Raw genomic sequence first — 22,526 nt, 5'->3', positions numbered from 1 at the left:
CTGAGAAAGTTAAAGCCATGGCCTCTCACACTTTCACGAGCAAGGACTTGACAGCCCGGAGTCACTCCATTCCTCTGAGTGATGGAAACGCCATACCTTTGATAGGACTGGGAACTTATGGGGACCCCCGCCAGGTAAGACACATTATTTAGCCAGATTGCAATTTGCATACACTAATAATTGTACTAATAATTAATAATACTAATAACTAAATAAACTAATAATTTTTTTTAAAATATATTATTCACTCATAAGATGCGTTTTTATTATAGACCCCTAAAGGAACTGCATATGAGTCAGTCAAAGTGGCTATTGAAACAGGGTACAGACACTTTGATGGGGCTTTGGTCTATTTCAACGAACACGAGGTGGGAGAAGCTATAAGGGAGAAGATTGCAGATGGAACAGTGAAGAGAGAGGACGTGTTCTACTGTGGAAAGGTTTGCAAAGTTAGTGAGTGGGTGAAGTTGTCTCACAGTTGACAGGTGAACCTTTCCCCACAAAAACAAACTAACAAACAAAAAACTTCATCGCTGCAAAATAACGGAAACTTTTGCGACTACTAATATGTATATATTTCTCTGTCTGCACTGATTATGCAGTTGTGGAACACATTTCATCCCCCAGAGTTGGTGCGACCAGTTTTAGAGCAAACCTTGCAGAAACTGCAGCTGGATTATGTTGACCTCTACATTGTGGAGATGCCCACTGCCTTCAGGGTATACATATATTTAATATCAGTCTAAAAATGTACTTGCTGAAATGGTCAAAACTGCATTACATTGTGTTTTTCTTTATTCAGTTCGATCAGTACTCATGCCTGTGAATTACTGACCAAATTGTTTGACCGCACTGAATATTATCATTCAGCCAGGAGATACGTTTTATCCCAAAGATGAGAATGGGAAGTACATTTATCACAAGACGGATCTCTGCGCTACATGGGAGGTGAGAATTGTTGTTTTTCATTTTACTGTCCAATTAGGAATAGAAAGTTTTATTATTGCTGAAAATCAACCGTCCCTTTTCTCTCCACTGAACTCTGCATAGCTTTAAATTCACAACCGTACTAGTTACAGATTGAACTCATCACTGTTACTTTGAGAAGGACAGGCTGACATGTGTAGCCATATCCATGTCAGTACCTTGTGCTCTTGCATTATTTGCTCAACTGCCATTATGTTCTAAAGTTCAAAGTCTTACTTGCCACCTCTTTTGACACATTGGACAGGCTATGGAGGCTTGCAAAGATGCTGGGCTTGTAAAGTCTCTCGGAGTGTCCAACTTCAACAAACGCCAACTGGAGTTAATCTTAAACAAGCCTGGGCTGAAACACAAGCCCGTGTCCAACCAGGTACAGATATGGAAACACAGTGTTCTGGAGATAAAACTAATTAACTGAAAATGTTTATATTTGTATCATGGAGAGAAAAGAAAATACTCCAAGTCAGTGACTTAGTATTAACTCAAGATCCACAAGGAAGCATTCAGTCAGCAGTTTAAACTATTTGTGCTTTTTTTTTTATCACAGGTTGAATGCCATCCTTATTTCACTCAGCCAAAATTGCTTGAGTACTGCCGACAGAACGATATTGTTGTTGTGGGATACAGCCCCTTGGGGACATCTAGAGATGCTTCCTGGTATGGCAGAGAAATGCTGCACTCATTCAGTTAAAAAACAACTAACAAAACACACTGTTCATGGTTATGACTGAGTGACCTGCATGCTCAAGACATTTCAGTTATAAAGTTGTTATTTAGTTATTTTGCAATCACTCCGACAGGGTGAACGTCACGTGCCCTCCGTTGCTGGAAGATGAGCTGCTGGTATCAGTTGCTAAAAAGTATAACAAGAGCCCAGCCCAGGTGGCCTTGAGGTTCAATGTGCAGAGAGGAGTGGTGGTCATCCCAAAGAGCTTCAGCCCGGTTCGCATAAAGGAGAACTTCCAGGTTTGTTCATAGGCAGCAACTGACCATGCTGGGTAGAGAATGCAAAACAGGAAATGTGTCACAAAATGTGTTGCAATGATGTGGTCTTGACCTGCAGATATTCGACTTCTGTCTCTCTGAGGCTGAGATGGAGGCAATTGAGGGGCTGAACAAGAATATTCGTTTTGTGGAGCTTCTCATGTGAGTACAGTGCATCGCTGATGTGGGCGACGTTCCATTTCTCTACTAAATAAATAATAACCATTTCTATTTACTGACTCAACAGGTGGGCTGATCATCCAGAGTATCCATTTCATGACGACTACTAGACACCACAGATGTCAAGACCTCTCTGAAGTTTCACCAAATAATTTGGCTCGTTCCCTTTAATGCTTTTATAACGTGCTTTTACATTTGTGCGTCAAATTGTAAACCTTGATAACACTGTGTACTGCAGTTTACATTTCATGCAATATTTCATATACACTACTCACAAAAAGTTAGGGATATTCGACTTTCAGGTGAAATATATGTAAAATGTAAAAAGTTAATGCTACAGTGATATTATATCATGAAAGTAGGGCATTTAAGTAGAAGCATGCAATGGTAATTTCTTCATCTTAAACAATTTATTTGAAGAAAATCTAACAACAGTGGTAGGTATACCACAACAAAAAAATTTCGGTGTCTCAATAAATTGGGATGTGGTCAAAGGACGTCCACTTCCCTCCTTTCTGTGACTCTTCCAGTCTCTGTATCACTGTTACAACCTCCTGATGACACTCTGTGACCCTCTAAGCTCAGTGAACACTTCCGTCTGAGGACTTCCTGTTTGAAGCCACACAACGGCGAGGTGCTGCTGATCAACTGTTAGGTGTCGTCTTGGTCTCATGATGTCAGAATGTGAACAGCATGATGAGGAGGACTGTTTAAATACTAATTCTAACTGAAGCAGGAAATGTATTGGTCGATTCATGGATCAAACCTGTTGTGAATTTTGCTGTTAAGCTTCTTGTTAGAGAACAGCAACTTGTGCAAAAAGTACTGAGACACTGAACAGTTGGACATGTGCATTCAAAGGTTTAGAGAAGGTCACATTAAGTTCACCTGGAAAGGTTAGAATGCATTTTAGGTTCATCCTGAAATTTCACCTGAAAGCTGAATATCCCTAAGTTTTTGTGAGTAGTGCATATATATATATAAAATTCAAAATAATTAACTGTATTCCAAAAGAAATGGAGAAAAAAAAAAAAATCATCTTGTTGAATTGCACAAACAGTTTCAGATATATAACCAGTGTGTTCACCTTTCTGTTAACATGGAACCAGTATATATATACAGTTGCAAGAAAAAGTATGTGAACCCTTTGGGATTACTTAAATAAATTCTTCATAAAATATGTTCTGATCTTCATCTAAGTCACATCACTAGACAAACACATTCTGCTTAAACTAATACCACACAAAAAATGATAAGTTTTCATGTTTTTATTGAACACAACATGTAAACATTCACAGTGCAGGGTGGAAAAAGTATCACATACTTTACCCCTAGGCTTATGACTTCTCCAAGAGCTAATTGGAGCCAGGAGTCAGCCAACCTGGAGTCCAATCAATGTGATGAGATTGGATGTGTTGGTTAAAGCTGCCCTGCCCTATAAAAAACACACACCAGTTTTGAGTTTGCTGTTCTCAAGAGGCATTGCCTGATGTGAACCATGCCTCGCACAAAAGAGCTCTCAGAAGATCTACGATCAAGAATTGTTGACTTGCATGAAGCTGGAAAGGGTTACAAAAGTATCTCTAAAAGCCTTGACGTCCATGTGTCCACAGTAAGACAGACTGTCTACAAATGGAGAAAGTTCAGCACTGTTGCTACTCTCCCTAGGTGTGGTCGTCCTGTAAAGATGACTGTGAGAGCACAGCGCAGAATGCTCAATGAGGTGAAGAATCCTAGAGTGTCAGCTAAAGACTTACAGAAATCTCTGGCACATGCTAACATTATTATTGACAAATCTACAATAAGTAAAACATTAAACAAGAATGGAGTTCATGGGAGGACACCACGGAGGAAGCCATTGCTGTCCAAAAAAGACATTGCTGCACGTTTGAAGTTTGCAAAAGAGCACCTGGATGTTCCACAGCACTACTGGCAAAATATTCTGTGGACAGATGAAACCAAAATTGAGTTGTTTGGAAGGAACACACAACGCTATGTGTGGAGAAAAAAATGCACAGCACACCAACATCAAAACCTCATCCCAACTGTGAAATATGGTGGAGGGGGCATCATGGTTTGGGGCTGCTTTGCTGCCTCAGGGCCTGGACGGATTGCTGTCATCGACGGAAAAATGAATTCCCAAGTTTATCAAGACATTTTGCAGGAAAACGTAAGACCATCTGTCTGCCAACTGAAGCTCAACAGAGGATGGGTGATGCAACAGGACAACGAGCCAAAGCATAGAAGTGAATCAACAACAGAATGGCTTCAACAGAAGAAAATACGCCTTCTGGAGTGGCCCAGTCAGAGTCCTGACCTCAACCCGATTGAGATGCTGTGGCATGACCTCAAGAGAGCGATTCACACCAGACATCCCAAGAATATTGCTGAACTGAAACAGTTTTGTACAGAGGAATGGCCCAAAATTCCTCCTGACCGTTGTGCAGGTCTGATCTGCAACTACAGGAAACGTTTGGTTGAGGTTATTGCTGCCAAAGGAGGGTCAACCAGTTCTTCAATCCAAAGGTTCACATACTTTTTCCACCCTGCACTGTGAATGTTTACATGTTGTGTTCAATAAAAACATGAAAACTTATCATTTTTTGTGTGGTATTAATTTAAGCAGACTGTGTTTGTCTAGTGATGTGACTTAGATGAAGATCAGAACATATTTTATGAATAATTTATGCAGAAATCCATGTAATCCCAAAGGGTTCACATACTTTTTCTTACAACTGTGTGTGTGTGTGTGTGTGTGTGTGTGTGTATATATGTGTATACACACACACACACATATATACATACATGTACATTTAGATAGATTTGCATTTGAAAATGTACCCTGGTTATTCCAAATGTATTTGTGAGAGGAAAATTGTTTATATACCATATAAGACCAGCATAGGAGCACTTTTTCAGGAAGCTCTTCTATGTTGTAATTACATCTTAATAAAAAAAAAAAAAGCTGAAATAAAGTCCTATAACGACTTTGGATTTGTTAAGTACCTTTATTTCAAAAGTGGAATTAATTGTGTGAAGAATGAATCCACCAGTACTACGCTTGTTAATCATTACATGTTTTCGAATGAGATGGGATTTCCTTTTGCTGGTGATAACAGTCAGGTGAAATCAGGTTAAAGGACATTTCGACTTATTTTTATTTTTGCAGCGAACCTTTGTACATTGTGCTGCCTTAAGGTGCTGTAGGAAATATGTCGATTGCTGAAAATTGCCGTCAAAGGGGCACATAAAACTGCCGAAGTGTTTTTTTTCTCACTCTTTCACATTGTTTTCCAATGTGGCGTCAAGTCTCATAGCTGTGAAGAGTTATTAAAAGAAATGCAACCACACATAATCATTTGGTTGCTAAATGTGTCCTTAATTGCTACCAGGATGCCAATGTCTCCCTTTCATTTTACGGATACATCGCATAGTAGCAGCCATAAACTATTTTTTTCGTGTACAACCATACAGTGTGTGGATGCAACTGGTTGGATGTGGCTATTTACAGGCAAAATACTGCCTCGGAAGTAGTTCAAAGTTTCCGAGTATTCCTGAAGGCACCATAACAGCTCTCCCAACCTTGCTAGTTGTGGCTAGCACGTTAGCTAATGCGGATATAATACCTGCAGACGATGTTAAATTTTACGGAAAGTGGCACCTGATAAGACAAAGGAATGGGATTCTCGCATTTTTACATGTTATTCTGGCTAACCAGCTCAAGCCATAGCGGACTGTCCCACTCAGCCGACTTTCTCGGCTAACGACAACATCAATGTTAGCTGCGCAACGTTAGCTAAACCGATTTTAGCCGAACCAAATTAGCTGCATGCTAGTTTCCGCCGCCTTAAATGCTTCAATGAATGGAGGTTGTTTCACGGGCTGAAGACACCAGCGAACGATGTAGGCTTGCTGCTACTAGCATCCTCCTTGTTGTGGTGGAGGAGCTCGGCTGCTACTTAGCTCTCAGGTGGCCGCAGAAGTGGACGTGAAGACGAGAGTTTATCTGGAGGAGCCCGACGAGCGAGCGTGATTACGTTAACGTTAGCTGATGAACATTACCAGCTAGCCACAGGACTAAGCCAGTCGTGGATAACTTTGTTAGAAATGCATCATCACGAAGAAATCATGCACTACCCAGGTACATAGACGCGGCGATAGCAATGTTAGCTTGCGTAACATAATACCGCAGCCAACATTGTAAATCCGGAGTGTTTTTGTTTTGTGTTTACAAACTTCTTTTCGATTTCCTCGATCGTCCCTGGCCCGAGTCTGCACTGCAGAGTTGATTTTTGTGAAGTTGTCGTCTGTGAGAAGGAATGATGGCGTTTCGGACTGACCCTGCCCTCCGTCCCAGGTAGGGGAGTGGTGGTGAAGACTCTCCGGCCTGGCCTGGCCTGGCCTGGCCCGGCCCAGCCCGATGTTCACGGATGATGGGAAAACATTGATCATTAGCATCTCGATTGTTGTATTTGTGCATTCACTTTCAGACCAGATTATGATTCGCCATCGCGACTTGGCTGCCCTGCCAGTGAAGTGCTTTGTTATTTAAAATATTTAAAGGATCATGATGGACACGGAGGAAGTTCCCCAAGAGGAAAATTATTGGAAGTGATCATGGACTGTTGAGCTCAACTCGGTGCATTTTTAGCAAATATTATTTTTAGAGACTGCTTTCACAGGCACCACACCAACATGTCTGCATTTGCTGAGTTCGTCCCCCCTCCTGAATGCCCGGTTTTTGAGCCGAGTTGGGAGGATTTCTCGGATCCTTTAGGATTTATCAACAAGATCCGACCCATCGCAGAGAAAACTGGCATCTGCAAAATCCGACCCCCCGAGGTAACCACATATAATCTAAAATATTGGGGAAAACATTGGATTAAAGTCTGCGATGATTTACTTGTGCTCCCACGTAGTTTACCAGGGCCTACGTGAATTTTGCGGTATGCAGCGACATTACTAGTTGCCATTAACTCTAATAGAGGTCAAATGAGGCTTAATTTCTTTGCACTCAACTATACACGCTTTATACGTGTGTGACACTGGATCTCCTTTATTGTTCAGAAAAGTTTTGAAAAGGCGAGGTTAATTCAACAGTTCGGCTTTCAGTGCCTTTGTGTTTGTTTTCTTGACGGCTAGCTGAGTTACACCACAGTGACTGTACCATGTTAGCTGCGAAGATGCGACATTGGGCCACATACAGGCCTGTCGCTCCTGTCAGACAGTAAATCCATGTTTATGCTGTGTTATCTAGGCATAGGAGCAACCATTAGATTGATTACATTTTAGTTTTCTAGTGTCTAAGTGACCAGCAAAGCATTATCATCCCTGCAGAATTGACAGAATTACATGTTGAGAACAGTGGCTTCAAATAGGCAGTATTTATGCACAGTTGGCCCTGTACAAAAATAGACTCAACTGCACCATCAAACTGTAGGAGTAGTGATATTGTGTTGTTATTAATAGTTATAACCTCATTCAATAAGCTCTGCTCATATTCTTTTTTATCCTGAGAAACTCAGATTTCTCCCAAGCTGCTGTGTTGCTGCTGTCACCTCCTCATTGTTGATGTTGCTATGGGAGGAGATGATGTTTGTGTTTTCTTGTGTATTAGGACTGGCAACCTCCGTTTGCCTGCGATGTTCGCAACTTCCGCTTCACTCCTCGAGTGCAGAGGCTGAATGAACTTGAGGTGAGTTTGCCAAGAAGATGCATCATGCCATCACAACGATGATACTGAGTGATGGCCTGTCTCAGACGTTGCTTATGAAGAAAATGAAATGTAACAGTGAGAATGACAACACGCATTTTGGGAACGGCATACAATTTGATCAACACATCTGGGAGAAACAAACTGTGCACTGCTGTAAATGAACATTAAGGGCACATCCACCGTAGGTAACAGCAGAGTATGTAGACTGTGATTGCTCACCTGTTGAGATTTGGTTGTGTGTGTTTTTTTTTTTCCTTCAAGCTTTCAATTATATATTTAATCTAAAGCAAGAGCAGTAGGACAACTTCACTGTTGGAGTTATAAGGTTTCCACATAACCAGGGAAAAAGTGGTTGTGTATCAGAGTGCAGCCATTCAAACATAATTTTGCCTGAGGTGTCCAGTGTGTTTACACTCTGTCCTCTCTCTCCCCTCTCTCTCCTGCCTGTCCAGGCCCTCACTCGGGTTAAGCTCAACTTTCTGGATCAAATTGCAAAGTTCTGGGAGCTGCAGGGATCCAAAATTCGATTCCCTCACGTGGAGAGAAAGGTTTTGGACCTCTATCAGCTCAGCAAGGTAAAACTAGATACATTTGGATGGAATTTTAGGAGCTTTGGTTTTTGACTAATTATGTAGAAGAATTGTTGCCAATGAGCCGTTTCTTAAACTTTGTTCTGCACTGAGCTGTTAAGTGTTGATTTAGTCCTTCATGGTCAATTGAACGCCTGTGTTTCAGATTGTGTCAGCAGAGGGCGGCTTTGAGATGGTTTGTAAAGAGAAGAGGTGGTCTAAGGTGGCCAGCCGAATGGGCTTCCCACCTGGGAAAGGCACCGGCTCACTGCTGCGCTCCCACTACGAGAGGATCCTTTATCCATATGAACTCTTCCAGTCTGGGGCCACGCTGACTGTGAGTGGTGCACATTTAGAATAAACACTCTACCATAGCTTGACTATGTGTCACACAGATGCACAATAGCAGTCTGGGGTTGATTTTCTGACCAAACCAGCACCATTATGGAACCTCTGACACCGCTGCATACTGTTCCAGACATTCATCCATTTTGTGGCATTGCTCATGAGCTATGCAAAGTACTTTGTTTTTAAATGTATTGTATGGCAACTTTCAAAAGTGTGAGTAAGTCAACATTTTGTGAGTGGGTGTTTTTATTTGGTTACTTTGCTTTTTATTCCCCGGTTGAACAAAACTTCTTTTGGCTGTTCCCAGCATCCCTCTTGAATTTCAGGCTTGGATGGCTTTATACTACATCAAACCAACCAAACTTGGCCTGACTAATTCAAACATGTAGCAAACAGCTTTTTTTGGCCAAATGTCACATTAATAATATCCCTGTTCCTCCAAAGCCTCGAATGGATACGTTTTGAAAGGTTCCCAAAACCTTATTTTTTTTTTTTACTCCACTCCTTTTCTCCTACCAGGGCATCCAACGGTTATATGAGGAAGGAGACGATGGGGAAGAACTGGATGAGGGAGTTGGTGAGGAGGCAGTGGAGGAAGAGGAGCAAGATGAGGAGGAGGAGGACAGGGATAAGGAGAAAGATGGGGAGGGTAATGGAATGCAAACCAAAGAGCGGCTTCTGCCTGAGAGACGCTCCAGGCGCCTTAAATCTGAGGTAAATGAAAAAGAACACTTGTAGTTGGGTGGACAATGAGGTTGGGTCTAACTACAGAAAGTTTAATCTTTTTGCCAAGCTTAAAAGTTAGTGGTTCTTTAGTTTTACTCAATAATGTATTTTGTTAAATGTAATTTATGGTAACATCACTGTTGTGCCACAGATGCATCCTTTTTATACTCAGTTTTCAAGTCTAAGCATTTGCAAACTGTGTTTTTTTTTTTTTTAATCAGAGCAGTTATTTCACATTCCACAGTTTTTATTTGTTTAGCATTCACTCTTTTGCTTTAGGCTCCTTCTCCCGTCCCTTTCTAGATTTCCAGCTGTGGCAGGCATGCTCCCCAGAGGCCATCTAACATTTGGCCTTTTAGCAGGGTCGTTCTGTTTCACAGTCTGCTGTTGTTGTTACTGTGTTTCTCTAGAGGGAAAACAAGGAGCCAAAAGGCCTAAAGATCTTTGGTACGAGTCCCAAGATGGTCGGCTTAGAGATCGTGTCAGCCGGTATGGATCATTTTTGGTTGACTTGTATTTTTGTACAAGGCAGCCGCTAATCAACAAATCAGCAGTGTTATTGTGAGTGATTCTATTCTCACCCTTAGTCTCCCACTTTTACTTAGATGATGGGTTTAACAAAAAGCAGCGCCACCTCAAAGCCCAGGCTTTTGCCATCAAAATGAGACCACGCAAGGAGACCCTGGAGGTCAACTTTGTGAGTTCCAGTTCATTGTCTTTGGTTTTTCCCCAATGGTTTCCCCAAAGTATATCTCAGGAAAGTCTGGGCATAACCTTCCCTGTATGTTCTGTGGCATTGATCCCCTCCAGATCGACCTCTACCTCTGCCTAGTGTGTGGACGTGGCGATGAGGAGGACCGGCTCCTGTTGTGTGACGGCTGTGACGACAGCTACCACACCTTCTGCCTGATCCCACCTCTACAGGATGTGCCCAAGGGGGACTGGCGCTGCCCTAAGTGTGTCGCAGAAGTAAGGCTTGAACGCTGCCTGGTCAATCGAACCTCTTATAGAAAGATTAAATATATCAATTGATCATTTTCAGATCCTCACATGTAGAAATTCCCTCTGTCTTAACACAGTATACTGAACGTGTTGTCCATCTTCCCTCACAGGAGTGCAGTAAGCCCAGGGAGGCATTTGGCTTCGAGCAGGCAGTGAGGGAGTACTCTCTCCAGAGCTTTGGAGAAATGGCTGACCACTTCAAGTCTGACTACTTCAACATGCCTGTTCATGTATGTAAAATCCACTCAGCTAGAATATTTAAACTGTTGCATGGATATCCTTCCATTATCTGGCTTAGATGTTAACTGTGTTGCTCACCGGCTTTTGTGCTAATTCAGGAGCATTTAATTATTTCTGCCTTGTGCCCCCAGATGGTCCCCACAGAGTTGGTGGAAAAAGAGTTCTGGCGCCTGGTCAGCAGCATCGAGGAGGATGTCATCGTAGAGTACGGAGCTGACATCAGCTCCAAGGACGTGGGCAGTGGATTTCCTGTCAGGGACGGTAAACGGAGGCTAGTCGGAGATGAAGAGGTGAGACGGTTGTTGTGTTGTGTAAACTTTTAAAGTCAGAATATGTGAATAACATATTAAGCTTGATTTTAAGCCCAGTTCGTTATTTTCTTCCATGTCCTGTCAGAAATTTCTAATCAGTGAAGTACTTTTGGTGGGGATTCCCTTGTGTCCCAGAGACAGTACCTCTGTCATTTTATTCATTAGTCTTCCATCTAACAGATCCCCTAAAAGCTTTTTTCCTCTTTTACTTGATGGCGAGGCATTAAGCAAAAACATGACATTTGCCCTGAAGTGAAGGAAGGCACTTTGTTCCCTCTCCTGTTAGGAGTATGCCAACTCAGGCTGGAACCTGAATAACATGCCAGTGCTGGAGCAGTCGGTGCTCACCCACATCAATGTGGACATCTCGGGTATGAAGGTGCCCTGGCTCTATGTGGGCATGTGTTTCTCCTCATTCTGCTGGCACATCGAGGACCACTGGAGTTACTCCATCAACTTCCTGCATTGGTGAGACTGAACAAAGACCAGTTAATTACCATTCTGACATGTCGATGTTGGTGGAAGCTAAATTGTTATTCATAAAACGTACCTTATTCTGTTCCACTTGCATGTTGCTCTGGATAAGAGCTCCCGCTAAGGATATTTAATGTTAATGTACTTCTCTGTTCTCTAGGGGTGAGCCCAAGACTTGGTATGGGGTGCCGGCCTCTGCAGCAGAGCAGCTTGAGGCCGTAATGAAAAAGCTGGCTCCAGAGCTGTTTGATTCCCAGCCTGACCTCCTCCATCAACTGGTCACCATCATGAATCCCAATGTCCTCATGGAGCACGGTGTCCCTGTATGTAGTCTGAGCCTTGATGTTCCGTGGGGTTGATATTGGATCTGATTAGTTATTGGTCATGTGGTCCATGTTGATTGTTAGTCACACGTGTTCATATTCCCCTCTCTCAGGTGTACAGGACCAATCAGTGTGCAGGGGAGTTTGTAGTGACCTTCCCCAGGGCCTACCACAGCGGCTTCAATCAGGGCTACAACTTTGCAGAAGCCGTTAACTTCTGCACCGCTGACTGGGTGAGGGAAAAGCAGGTTCTTCTTCTTTCATTTAAAACAAGATGTTTTTGTTTTTTTTTCCTTCAAACGTGGATGTTCATGTTTCACTCATGTCTTCCCTAGTTACCTATGGGTCGTCAGTGTGTGGCCCATTACAGACGCCTCCACCGCTACTGCGTCTTCTCCCACGAGGAGCTGCTGTGCAAGATGGCTGCCGATCCAGAGAGTCTTGATGTGGAACTGGCTGCTGCTGTTTTCAAGGAAATGGGAGATATGGTGGAGGAGGAAACTAAACTCAGACAGGCTGTCCAAGAAATAGTAGGTGTCTTTTTTTTTTTTTTGCTCAATTCATGCAGAAGGTGACTGAACCAATGCTGTTTCTGCATTATAATTTTACAGTATGTTCAGACATGGGATCATCAGTTTTCTATCCTCCTTAATTTACAGGGGGTGCTGTCCTCAGAGCAGGAGGTTTTTGAACTCTTACCTGATGATGAGCGCCAGTGTCACAAGTGTAAGACCACCTGTTTCCTGTCTGCACTGACCTGTTCCTGCAGCCCTGAACGGCTGGTCTGTCTCCACCATGCAGCAGATCTCTGTGATTGTCCACTCGGCAACAAGTGTCTCCGGTGAGAGAGCTGAATATGTTATGACATAAGTTTGATATGAAACCTGATAGTTTGTCTGGGTCTTTCAGGCACCATATTCTCATTTAGACATCTACGTGTTATATTTCAGATATCGCTATGATCTGGAGGAGTTTCCATCCATGCTGTATGGAGTCAAGACACGGGCTCAGTCTTATGACACCTGGTCAAAGAGGGTCACCGAGGCCTTGGCTGCTGACCAGAAAAACAAGAAAGGTTTTATACTTACTATTTGCAAACTACTACAAAATATGTACATGTTGCACAAAAATCGTCTGTGTTTTGCGGGGATGTCTCTTTGTGTCATTGCATTATTGTTTTGTTTTGTGTGTCGCATAGATCTTATTGAGCTCAAGGTTTTGCTGGAGGATGCAGAGGACAGGAAGTATCCAGAGAAAGCTTTGTTCCGTCGCCTGAGGGAGATGGTCAAAGAGGCGGAGACATGCTCCTCTGTTGCTCAGCTGCTGCTCAGCCGCAAACAGAGGCACAGGTCAGTTGGCATGGACACACTTGATGTTGTCAAATTGAACAACAATTCACTGCTTACCAATATTGTATTTCCTAACTAAACCGCCAGTGTTCTTTCTATGTGTGTCTGCAGCAGCCGTCTGCGTTCTGAGAGCAGTCGTAACCGTACCAAACTGACAGTAGATGAGCTCAAGGCTTTTGTAGATCAGCTCTACAGGCTCCCCTGCATCATCAGCCAGGCCAGACAAGTGAAAGTGAGTCCTGTATACCTTTGTGCTTATTCAGGCACCAAATTACAATTGAAATGTTGTTTCTCATTCCTACTATTTTTTACTACTCCCTTGTGCCATCAATACGATTGAATTACTCCTAAAATGTCTACCTGAGACTTCTGTCTTTCCCTTTGTCTTCAGGAGTTGCTGGAGAATGTGGAGGACTTCCACGAGCGAGCCCAAGTGGCACTATCAGACGAGATGCCTGATTCATCCAAGCTGCAGGCACTACTGGACCTGGGTAGTGGTCTGGATGTAGAGCTACCCGAGCTGCCCCGACTGAAACAGGAGCTCCAGCAGGCCCGCTGGCTCGATGAGGTGGGCTCTTGCAACGTCCACAACCTGTTTGTGTGGTCTGATGGACTCCGGCTGTAATTCCAGTCTCATGTAACACATGCTCTCCTCATCATATTCCAGGTGCGCATCACCCTGGCTGAGCCTCACCGCGTCACCCTGGAGCTGATGAAGAGGCTGATAGACTCTGGGGTGGGCCTGGCTCCCCACCATGCTGTGGAGAAAGCCATGGCTGAGCTGCAAGAGATCCTCACTGTCTCAGAGAGATGGGAGGATAAGGCCCGCGCCTGCCTGCAGGCCAGGTAAGCTTACTTACAGGCAGACACATTTACAAAGACTTCATTAAGATGTTTTCACCTTCCTACAGTGCAGTGCATCATTTAACACAACATAAACCACAACTGGAGCTACTTACAAAAACGTCTAATGTTTTTGGTCATCTCATGCTTGTCTGTTCTCCTACAACCCCAGGCCTCGACACAGCATGGTGACCTTGGAGAGCATTGTGCTGGAAGCTAGGAACATTCCAGCATACCTACCTAACATTTTGGCCCTCCGAGAGGCCCTACAAAAGGCCAAGGAGTGGACGGCTAAGGTGGAAGCTATCCAGGTACTGTCTATGTGTACACTACATAATTAAGAAGCCCCTCTATAACATATCTAAACCCATATGTCCTCTTGAGGATATTTGATACTTAACCTGAAGCTCATGCTCTGAATAAGGACATCAGCTAAACTGTACCCTTCTGTGTACCCACCTCACGCAGAGTGGCAGTAGCTACGCTTACTTGGAGCAGCTGGAGAGCCTGCTGGCCAGGGGTCGCTCCATCCCTGTCAGGCTCGATCCTCTGGCCCAGGTGGAGTCTCAGGTGGCTGCAGCCCGAGCCTGGAGGGAGAGGACAGCTCGCACCTTCCTCAAGAAGAACTCCACGTATACGCTGCTCCAGGTGGGCCATCAAGAAAAAAGATGATTTGATGCTTTCCTCTCAGATTTGTAAATCTTGAAATTCTACTTGAAGCTGCATATATTATGCTGTGTTTGAGCACTTAAAGGGAAATTAATACAATAAAACTCCAAAAGTGGATTAATAAATACTGTAAGCGCTGAATTTTCATACTCTTTTTTTTTTTTTTTTTTTTCTTGCTATCACGTGTGCTTCTTCTCATAGGTCCTCAGTCCTCGCGTGGACATCGGGATCTACGGCAACAGCAAGAGCAAGAGGAAACGTGTCAAGGAGCTCATGGAGAAGGAGAGGGGAGGCTTTGACCCAGACACCCTGAGCGACCTGGAGGAAAGCCTCGAGGAGGTGCGAGACCCTTCCACTGTCGTTGCAGCCTTCAAAGCCAAAGAGCAGAAAGAAGTGGAGTCCATCCATTCACTCCGTGCTGCCAATTTAGCCAAGATGGCCATGGCCGACCGCATCGAGGAGGTCAAGTTCTGCCTGTGTCGAAAGACGGCCAGCGGCTTCATGTTGCAGTGCGAGCTTTGTAAGGACTGGTTCCACGGCGCTTGCGTGCCTCTGCCCAAGACAGGATCTCAGAAGAAGATGGGTGTGGGTTGGCAGAGCAATAGCAAAGACTCCAAATTCCTGTGTCCACTATGTCAGCGGTCGAGGAGGCCGAGGTTAGAGACCATCCTGTCGCTGTTGGTGTCGCTGCAGAAGCTGCCGGTGCGCCTGCCTGAAGGAGAAGCCCTCCAGTGTTTGACAGAGCGGGCAATGAGCTGGCAGGTATACATAGCTCCTCAGTTTACCCATGCTTGATTTTGAAACTGAATTTCCATGGTTTGCTTTTGAACGCTGTTAAATACTCATCCTTACACCGCTCCAACTGTCATACAAGGACCGAGCGCGACAATCTCTGGCCACGGACGAGCTCTCTTCAGCCCTGGCTAAATTGTCTGTGCTGAGCCAGCGCATGGTGGAGCAGGCTGCCAGGGAGAAAACTGAGAAGATCATCAATGCCGAGCTGCAGAAAGCTGCTGCCAACCCTGACCTGCAGGTACTTTAGACTTTCATCAATTTTACATTGTTCTCCTTTCTGTTCTGATGCAGTACAACATCAGTGAGGCTCTAGGATTCGTGTTTTCAGGTGCAAATTGTAATGCTTGTGACTCTTACTGGGGTTTTGGGTGTAAGTATGGAATGCACCAGAAGAGGGCAGTAATGTGATATAGGCCACAAGACTGTCTAAATGTGAAGAGGTGCAGGGAATTATAGGCAACAGATGGTAGTCTGATGTCAAAAAGATGTAATAACACCACAGATGTTTTTTTACATTGTATTGAAAAAAGTCAACGAAGTTATGATATCATTCAATCAAGCTTCTTTATTACAACTAATGAAGGTGTCAGGCAAGGCATTTGGCTTTTTTATTCAGCGTCATGCTGTTTTAAATGATATCGCATGTATGCTTTTTTGATATTGTCCTGTTGTGCCATGATGCTGGATATCCATATGATTTGTGGCGAAGTATTTCATTAAATATAAGAAACATGTGAGACATTGAATAAGTGTGTATGTCTGTCTTTCCCCAGGGCCACATCCAGACTTTTCAGCAGTCAGGTTTCAGCAGAGCCACATCACCTCGCCAGTCCGTGGACTACGACGATGAGGAGACGGACTCAGATGAGGACATCAGGGAGACTTATGGTTATGACATGAAGGTGCGTGAGGCAGCAGTAAGTAATGATATTTAAGATGCTCATGAGTGGCAGGATTTTTATTCTAATACTGTCTGTTTGGTTGCAGGACCCAGGCGAGGTGAAGCCCTACCTGTTCTGCGATGAGGAGATTCCTGTCAAGTCTGAGGAGGTGGTCAGCCACATGTGGCCGGCTGCCACGCCCTCCTTCTGTGCCGAACATGCCTACTCCTCAGCCTCCAAGTCCTGTGTGCAAAGTGAGGCCACATTCACTTACTAAGATTACTTCTGTTGCTTCTTCTTCTGCCTTTCCATCTTTCCCTGTGGTTTTCCTGTACAGATGATTAAAAGACAGCTATCACTTTGAGCTCTTGTTTTTGTTATACACATTTTAATTACAGTCTTTTGAGAGAGTCTGGTTCCGCTGAAATAAGTGTCCTCATCATCTCATGGTTAATATTTAATGTTTACATTTCAGACCTGGGCACGCCCAGAAAGCAGCCCAGGAAGACCCCTCTGGTACCTCGCAGTCTGGAGCCGCCAGTACTCGAGCTGTCCCCGCAGGCTAAGGCCCAGCTGGAGGAGCTGATGATGCTGGGAGACCTGCTGGAGGTGTCCCTGGATGAGACCCAGCACATCTGGAGGATCCTCCAGGCCACACACCCCCCCTCTGAGGAGAGATTCCTGCAGGTCATGGAGGTAGGGAGGCCATCCATTATGCAACCTAACTGCGCAGCTGGACCCCATGGCAAATGGTGGATACTGACTAAACATTGGATTTTGGTTTGAATCAATCATTCTGGTTGGTTCGGATTAAGAGTTAATAGATGCAAGGATACAGGTCACATTAGTGGTTAAACATGCCTGCAATAAGTATAGAATAAGAAATGAAAATAGTAATTTCATCTTTCCTTTCCTTTCTACAGCCCGACGACTCTCTGATGGAGAAGCCCTTGAAGATCAAGCTTAAAGATTCAGAGAAGAAGAGGAAACGGAAATTGGAAAGAGCCGAGCACCACCACATGCTGATGGCTGCCGCCGCAGCCAGTGGGACTTCAGCAATGGGCGACATGCGACCAGCCAAGTCCAAAGAGCTGAAACGAGTAGGACTGGAACTTGGTCTTGGGGGCAAACCCAAGAAGAAGAAGCTCAAGCTTAATCTGGACAAGAACCGTGAGATGAAGCAGCTGGCCAAACGGTTGGCCAAGGAGGAGAAGGAGAGGAAAAGAAAAGAGAAAGCAGCAGCCAAGGCAGAGGCCATCAGGGAGGGGCTGGAGAAGAGGAAGGAAAAGAAGATTCTCGACATTCCCTCCAAGTACGACTGGTCCGGAGCGGAGGACTCCAACGATGAGAACGCTGTGTGTGCAGCCAAGAACTGCCAGAGACCCTGTAAAGATAAGGTGAGGACTCTGTCATGTCATCTACAGTATTTGAGAAAAACGTCTTTCCTGAATATAATGATTTGGTAATGAAACATCTTTTCCCAGAAACATAAATCAGAGTTTCAGTACTTTAAATTAAGATTGCGTTGTCAAGAGGTTGTGTTACAGTAAAAGAGGCAGAGGGGGTTAATCATAGATGATTGATAAACACAGCCACAGTTTAGCAATTGACAGAGGTTAAAGGCGACCATGTGACTGTGTGCACCTTTTTGAAACTCAAAGGTCTGAATGTTTTAGATATTTCTTAAAATAATAATAATCTAAAGCCCTAAATGTACTAGAAATATGGACACAATTCATGTGATCATTATCTTATATTGGCATACTGACTTTTTTACTGAGTTAATCAAAATTACACGATAAAATGTTTTACTCACTTATGTCCCATTAAGTCAAGTACTGCTAATTACTTATTTTCAAATAATATGCCAGTTATTTTCTTGATAAATCCTTTGGTTATAGAATATCAGAAGAGAGTGAAAGTCACAGTTTTCTAAAGCTGAAGGTGATATCTACAAACACACCATTATGTTCAAAGACACTGAGCTTAGAAACATATGAAACAGAGAAAACTACTACTAACTTACATTGGAGAAGCTGGAATCAGGGGATTTTTGACTTTTTTGCTGGAAAAAATTGCATAAACAATTAATCAGTTATCAGAATAGTTGCCAATTTAATTTTCTATCAAACAACAAGCTGAGCTTTGTCATTTTTCTTTTACATTAAAAGCTTTTATTGAAGATTTCAAAAGAAACTCTGAATATATGCTGTCACATTTTCTGACATCAGTTAACATCCTCAGTTAAGTTAAAATGCTTATAAACTGGTGATTTCTTCAACACCTCTGTACAGTCATGGTTGGTATGAAAGTGGTGACGTCTTGATGCAGCACTGTGCGAATATGGATACGTGATCTTTTTTTGTGTAATACCACCATATTCAGGACTGCCCATTGTTCTGACGGCCCATTATTCCGAAACCCCACTAGTCTGCAAAATGTCCCATTAGTTCTTTCTCCTGCGTTTCCTCCCTGGCCGACCACTTGTTAGCGCGACAGACTTTCAGTGATCTGCAACTGTGCAGAAATCCGCCACACATCATTGGTTTCAACAGAATTAATGGAAGTTATGAAATAAAAGGCTGTGGTGTGCAGCAATCGAAGCTTAATTCAGAATCCGAATGCCAGCGTTACAAACGTAGCTTCAAACTAGTCGGTACAGTTCTGGCTTTAATTTGCAAGATAGAACTCTCAATAATTTGTGTTATGAAAATCCATATAAAATACTAGAATAAAAATCTAACTTTATAAAAGTGTTACTAAAGCCATGTGAGATGCCACACTGATACAGTTTAGGTTAGTTACTCTTGCAGTCGTTCACATTTAGACCAGAAAATTGTGAACTGCAGACTTGTTAGAATACCGTTATTTGGAGAGATGATACAGAGACACCCACACACGGACACTGGACTGCAATATTGAATACTAAACGATGTCGAAAAGCAATGACATACACGTTCAGAGGCCTAATAGTGCTCCTTACTGCTGTGATTAAAGGTGAATAGATTTTAACATCTTCTATTTTCTGCATCTGTTCTGTAAAGATAAAAGTTTCTGTAAAGTTGTCAGTAGTTCTATGTACAATTTCTGCATTGTGAAATCCCCCTAAGTGCTGATGGTGATGATCCCTTGTCTTCAGCTGAATGACACAGGTGTTTTTTTGTTTGCTGAGTTAATAACAAACACTTTCCAAAATGAACTTTATTGAATGTCGACAACTGATGACAGCACTGGAACACCATAAAGAGAGTTACACATAACATATTAACAGGACGCTCCAACACGGTCCTTTCTGGAGACGGCACTGCAGACCGCCAAGTTAACCAGTGGCCAGTCTCCTTCCCCTGTGGGTCCACAGAGCAGCCAATCAGAGCAGAGGAACTGGTAGGCCTGCAGCTCTGTGGGTGGAGAAGAGATGATGAAATTCTGATAGGGCTTCTCTAAGCTTGGCTGACACCTGATAGTTGAACAGTTGAGGTGTTCTTGAGATTTCCTCAGCAGTTTCTTTCTCACAATGAGTGATGGTGATTTTGCATCACCAATAATGTGTTTTGTCTTGGGCTGGAAATGTTCAGACCAGAGAAAATGTCTAATGTATTAAATGCATTGTGGTTTAGGTAGCAGCATTTCCTAACTGCGTTGATAATTTAAATTTTTTTTACTTGCTAAAGCTGACGGTTGCTCAGTGTGTTTTGCTCACTGCCTCTACGGAACAAGTGGTAATCTTTTATGATGAATGAAGTGAACTTCTTTTGTAGTCCCATAGTTTAGCTTTACTGAATGTAATGTCGGAGGAGGAGATGCAGAGCAGGTGGAGAGGGACTATTAAGATGTGCACAAGTGGCCCAATGTTTCTCACTCTACAGTAAAATAGTTGAAAGTCCTTAGTGGTGCATAAAACATATCCAAGATCATCCACAGTCCATCAGTGTCTGACCCATCTTTCTTGAGTACATTAGATCAATCTGATCTAATGACTCACTTGCACCTTTAACATGCTGTTAAAAATTACACACGAATGATGTTTTTGCTGGAATTTTGTGTTTTGCTTGACAAACCACCGCCACATGTTTTTTTTCAATAATTGCCATAATGTTTCTTCCTTGTTGGCTCTCTTAATCCCCACTCACATGCCTGCGCTTGTCTGCCCTTGTTTATTTCCAGGTGGACTGGGTGCAGTGCGATGGCGGCTGCGACGAGTGGTTCCACCAGGTGTGTGTTGGCGTGACGTGCGAAATGGCCGAGAACGAGGACTACATCTGCGTGGACTGCTCCCGGAAGGTGGCCGGGGGAGGCGGAGGGATGACCGTGGAGGAGGTGGCGGAGGAGAGCGTCGTGGTGCTGGCGACGTCGATGTGCAGTGGCGGCGTGCAGAGTCTGCCGCCGGCGTCCGTGGTGGCCTCGTGGTCCCACGCGTCCTCTGCATCTCATCTAAACCCAGCAACGTCACATCAGCAGCAGCAGCAGCAGCAGCAGCAGCAGCAGCAGCAAGAGCCTCAGCAGGGCAGTTAGCGCTTAAAAAACAGCCATGGACTGAGTTTGAATACTGTACCTCACACAATGAGTGTAACACAAAAACTAGCAACCAGACTAGCATTTCAACCTCTCAACCTGTAAGACTGTACAGCATCTGATGGACAGAATAACCCTTTACAAATGAGATTTGGAGAAAACAGACAAACTGGAGGCTCGTCTGTTACTATCTGGATTAAAGAGCACAAGAAAAAAAGATGAGTCGCATCTGGAAGACAGAAGAGTCCTACTGTCACCGTGTGGCCTCAGCAGTGAGATGTTCTCTCTCCTAGAGAGCTATGTTGAAAAAGGTTGCAAGTACACTGACAAAATTTAGTCCTCCTACTGCAGCTTTAGTTGTAGAGACATCTACCAGCTACTTCCAAGTCCCCCCCCGAACAATAACAAGTCATGTACTTACACTCCAGCAAACACCCACTTACTCCAGCTGTTGTATTCAGTGCAAACAGGCAAATAAACAGATTTGTCCCCAGTCGTTCTTTACCAGACTTCCTGAACCGCTCCCCTCTGCCTGGCTCCTCAGACAGTAACATCTCAATATGTAGGACTCCCGACTAGGAAACACAAATGGTTGTAATGTAGTGGAATTATTTATAATGTACATACTTTTAAGCAATTAAACAAACAGATTGTGGCTTTTTTGTGTTCTGTTTTCTCACCTTTAATAAACTATTCCTAGTCAAATGATCAATAACTGATGTTTTTTTCCTTTGTGTTGATTTCTGTTTCTTTTTGTGTTATGTAGGAATTAAAAATGTTTTTATTTTGGAGAAAATGTGGAGAGAACAACAAAAATGTGCAAACAAATTTTGAAAGTACAAATTTAAAACAGCATTTCGCTGCATATTTTACTTTTTTTTTTTTTATTGCTTTTGTGTCTTGGGCTGAAATGTCAGAAATCAAGCCACCAATGGCCCTCGGTGCCTAATACCGAGTCACGGCCACGTCACAGAGAGGTTGATTGATTTCAGGTGGCAGGTTAAGCTTCACATTTCCTGTGTTACTCATTAAGCTCAATTAGAGGAGAGATGTGGAAGCATGTTGTGGAGCTCCGGTCTGAGGAGCTGCTTGCAGTAGTGTGTGTCTCCTTGTTTTAGACATGAATGTATAAATGCCAGTTACCTGTTTTTTAAAAAAAAAAAAAAAGAATCGTATACTTTTCAGAGTTTGCACTTTGAGATCTTTGAAAAAAACAGTTGTGTAGGATTTACACATGAATATCTGAATTTGCACAGACATGACTGTGTGAAGGGGAGGGCAGGATCATGGTTGGGGGCAGGGGAGGGGAGAGGTGTGTGTGGGGGGAGTGGGGGGGTGCTGATGTCAACTCTAACTCAGCCAAGTCAAATCCGGTGTGAACTGACCTCAGCTGCTTTCTTGACTCACCTCTGTCACTGCGGGACTTCGAAAATATGCGATCACAAGGGGCTGGGAGACATCAACAAAATGAACTGTAATGGTACATAATCAATTACATAACGTCTGCTCTGTCGTCTCATTACAGTTTCATCACCTGCTGCTCGTGGTGTCGACTGAGTGGAGTTTATGCGTGAATCTGTAGTTTTTTGGTGTCTTAATGGTCACAAGAGCCCCTCATAA

The 22,526-nt window shown here is 43.5% G+C and overlaps 2 protein-coding genes across 2 annotated transcripts; both read left to right on the top strand.

Annotated features, from left to right (window-relative positions):
* The first annotated feature begins 5 nt into the window (after window positions 1–5).
* Window positions 6–2,410, top strand: LOC139221640 (aldo-keto reductase family 1 member D1-like). Its single transcript, XM_070853561.1, has 9 exons — window positions 6–134; window positions 273–440; window positions 603–719; window positions 871–948; window positions 1,232–1,354; window positions 1,532–1,641; window positions 1,785–1,950; window positions 2,048–2,130; window positions 2,216–2,410. Exons 1-9 carry the CDS (start codon window positions 18–20, stop codon window positions 2,256–2,258), a joined length of 1,005 nt encoding a protein of 334 aa, XP_070709662.1. The 5' UTR covers window positions 6–17; the 3' UTR covers window positions 2,259–2,410.
* Window positions 2,411–6,064: 3,654 nt separating this feature from the next.
* kdm5a (lysine demethylase 5A) lies at window positions 6,065–21,614 on the top strand. Its single transcript, XM_070853614.1, has 29 exons — window positions 6,065–6,990; window positions 7,766–7,843; window positions 8,317–8,439; window positions 8,600–8,770; window positions 9,301–9,495; window positions 9,918–9,996; window positions 10,113–10,204; window positions 10,318–10,476; window positions 10,620–10,739; window positions 10,881–11,039; window positions 11,347–11,528; window positions 11,695–11,857; window positions 11,971–12,090; window positions 12,193–12,387; window positions 12,517–12,698; window positions 12,808–12,932; window positions 13,056–13,206; window positions 13,318–13,438; window positions 13,598–13,774; window positions 13,874–14,052; window positions 14,222–14,360; window positions 14,518–14,697; window positions 14,920–15,480; window positions 15,593–15,751; window positions 16,287–16,415; window positions 16,501–16,648; window positions 16,870–17,090; window positions 17,318–17,791; window positions 20,559–21,614. Exons 1-29 carry the CDS (start codon window positions 6,844–6,846, stop codon window positions 20,904–20,906), a joined length of 5,277 nt encoding a protein of 1,758 aa, XP_070709715.1. The 5' UTR covers window positions 6,065–6,843; the 3' UTR covers window positions 20,907–21,614.
* The last annotated feature ends 912 nt before the right edge of the window (window positions 21,615–22,526 follow it).

The sequence above is a fragment of the Pempheris klunzingeri genome, chromosome 22 (assembly GCF_042242105.1).
Source record: "Pempheris klunzingeri isolate RE-2024b chromosome 22, fPemKlu1.hap1, whole genome shotgun sequence".
In the NCBI taxonomy this organism is placed as follows: domain Eukaryota; kingdom Metazoa; phylum Chordata; class Actinopteri; order Acropomatiformes; family Pempheridae; genus Pempheris; species Pempheris klunzingeri.
This window is presented reverse-complemented; position numbering and strand designations above follow the sequence as displayed.

What these genes read in the sequence shown, in the direction of transcription:
- kdm5a (XM_070853614.1), top strand. Translation starts at nt 6,844, where the DNA reads ATGTCTGCATTTGCTGAGTTCGTCCCCCCTCCTGAATGCCCGGTTTTT. An exon ending in ACCTCTATCAGCTCAGCAAG is followed by an intron (nt 8,440 to 8,599) that starts GTAAAACTAGAT and finishes CCTGTGTTTCAG; the next exon opens with ATTGTGTCAGCAGAGGGCGG. An exon ending in GGCTAGTCGGAGATGAAGAG is followed by an intron (nt 11,040 to 11,346) that starts GTGAGACGGTTG and finishes CTCTCCTGTTAG; the next exon opens with GAGTATGCCAACTCAGGCTG.
- LOC139221640 (XM_070853561.1), top strand. Translation starts at nt 18, where the DNA reads ATGGCCTCTCACACTTTCACGAGCAAGGACTTGACAGCCCGGAGTCAC. An exon ending in CTTATGGGGACCCCCGCCAG is followed by an intron (nt 135 to 272) that starts GTAAGACACATT and finishes TTTTTATTATAG; the next exon opens with ACCCCTAAAGGAACTGCATA. An exon ending in GCATAAAGGAGAACTTCCAG is followed by an intron (nt 1,951 to 2,047) that starts GTTTGTTCATAG and finishes CTTGACCTGCAG; the next exon opens with ATATTCGACTTCTGTCTCTC.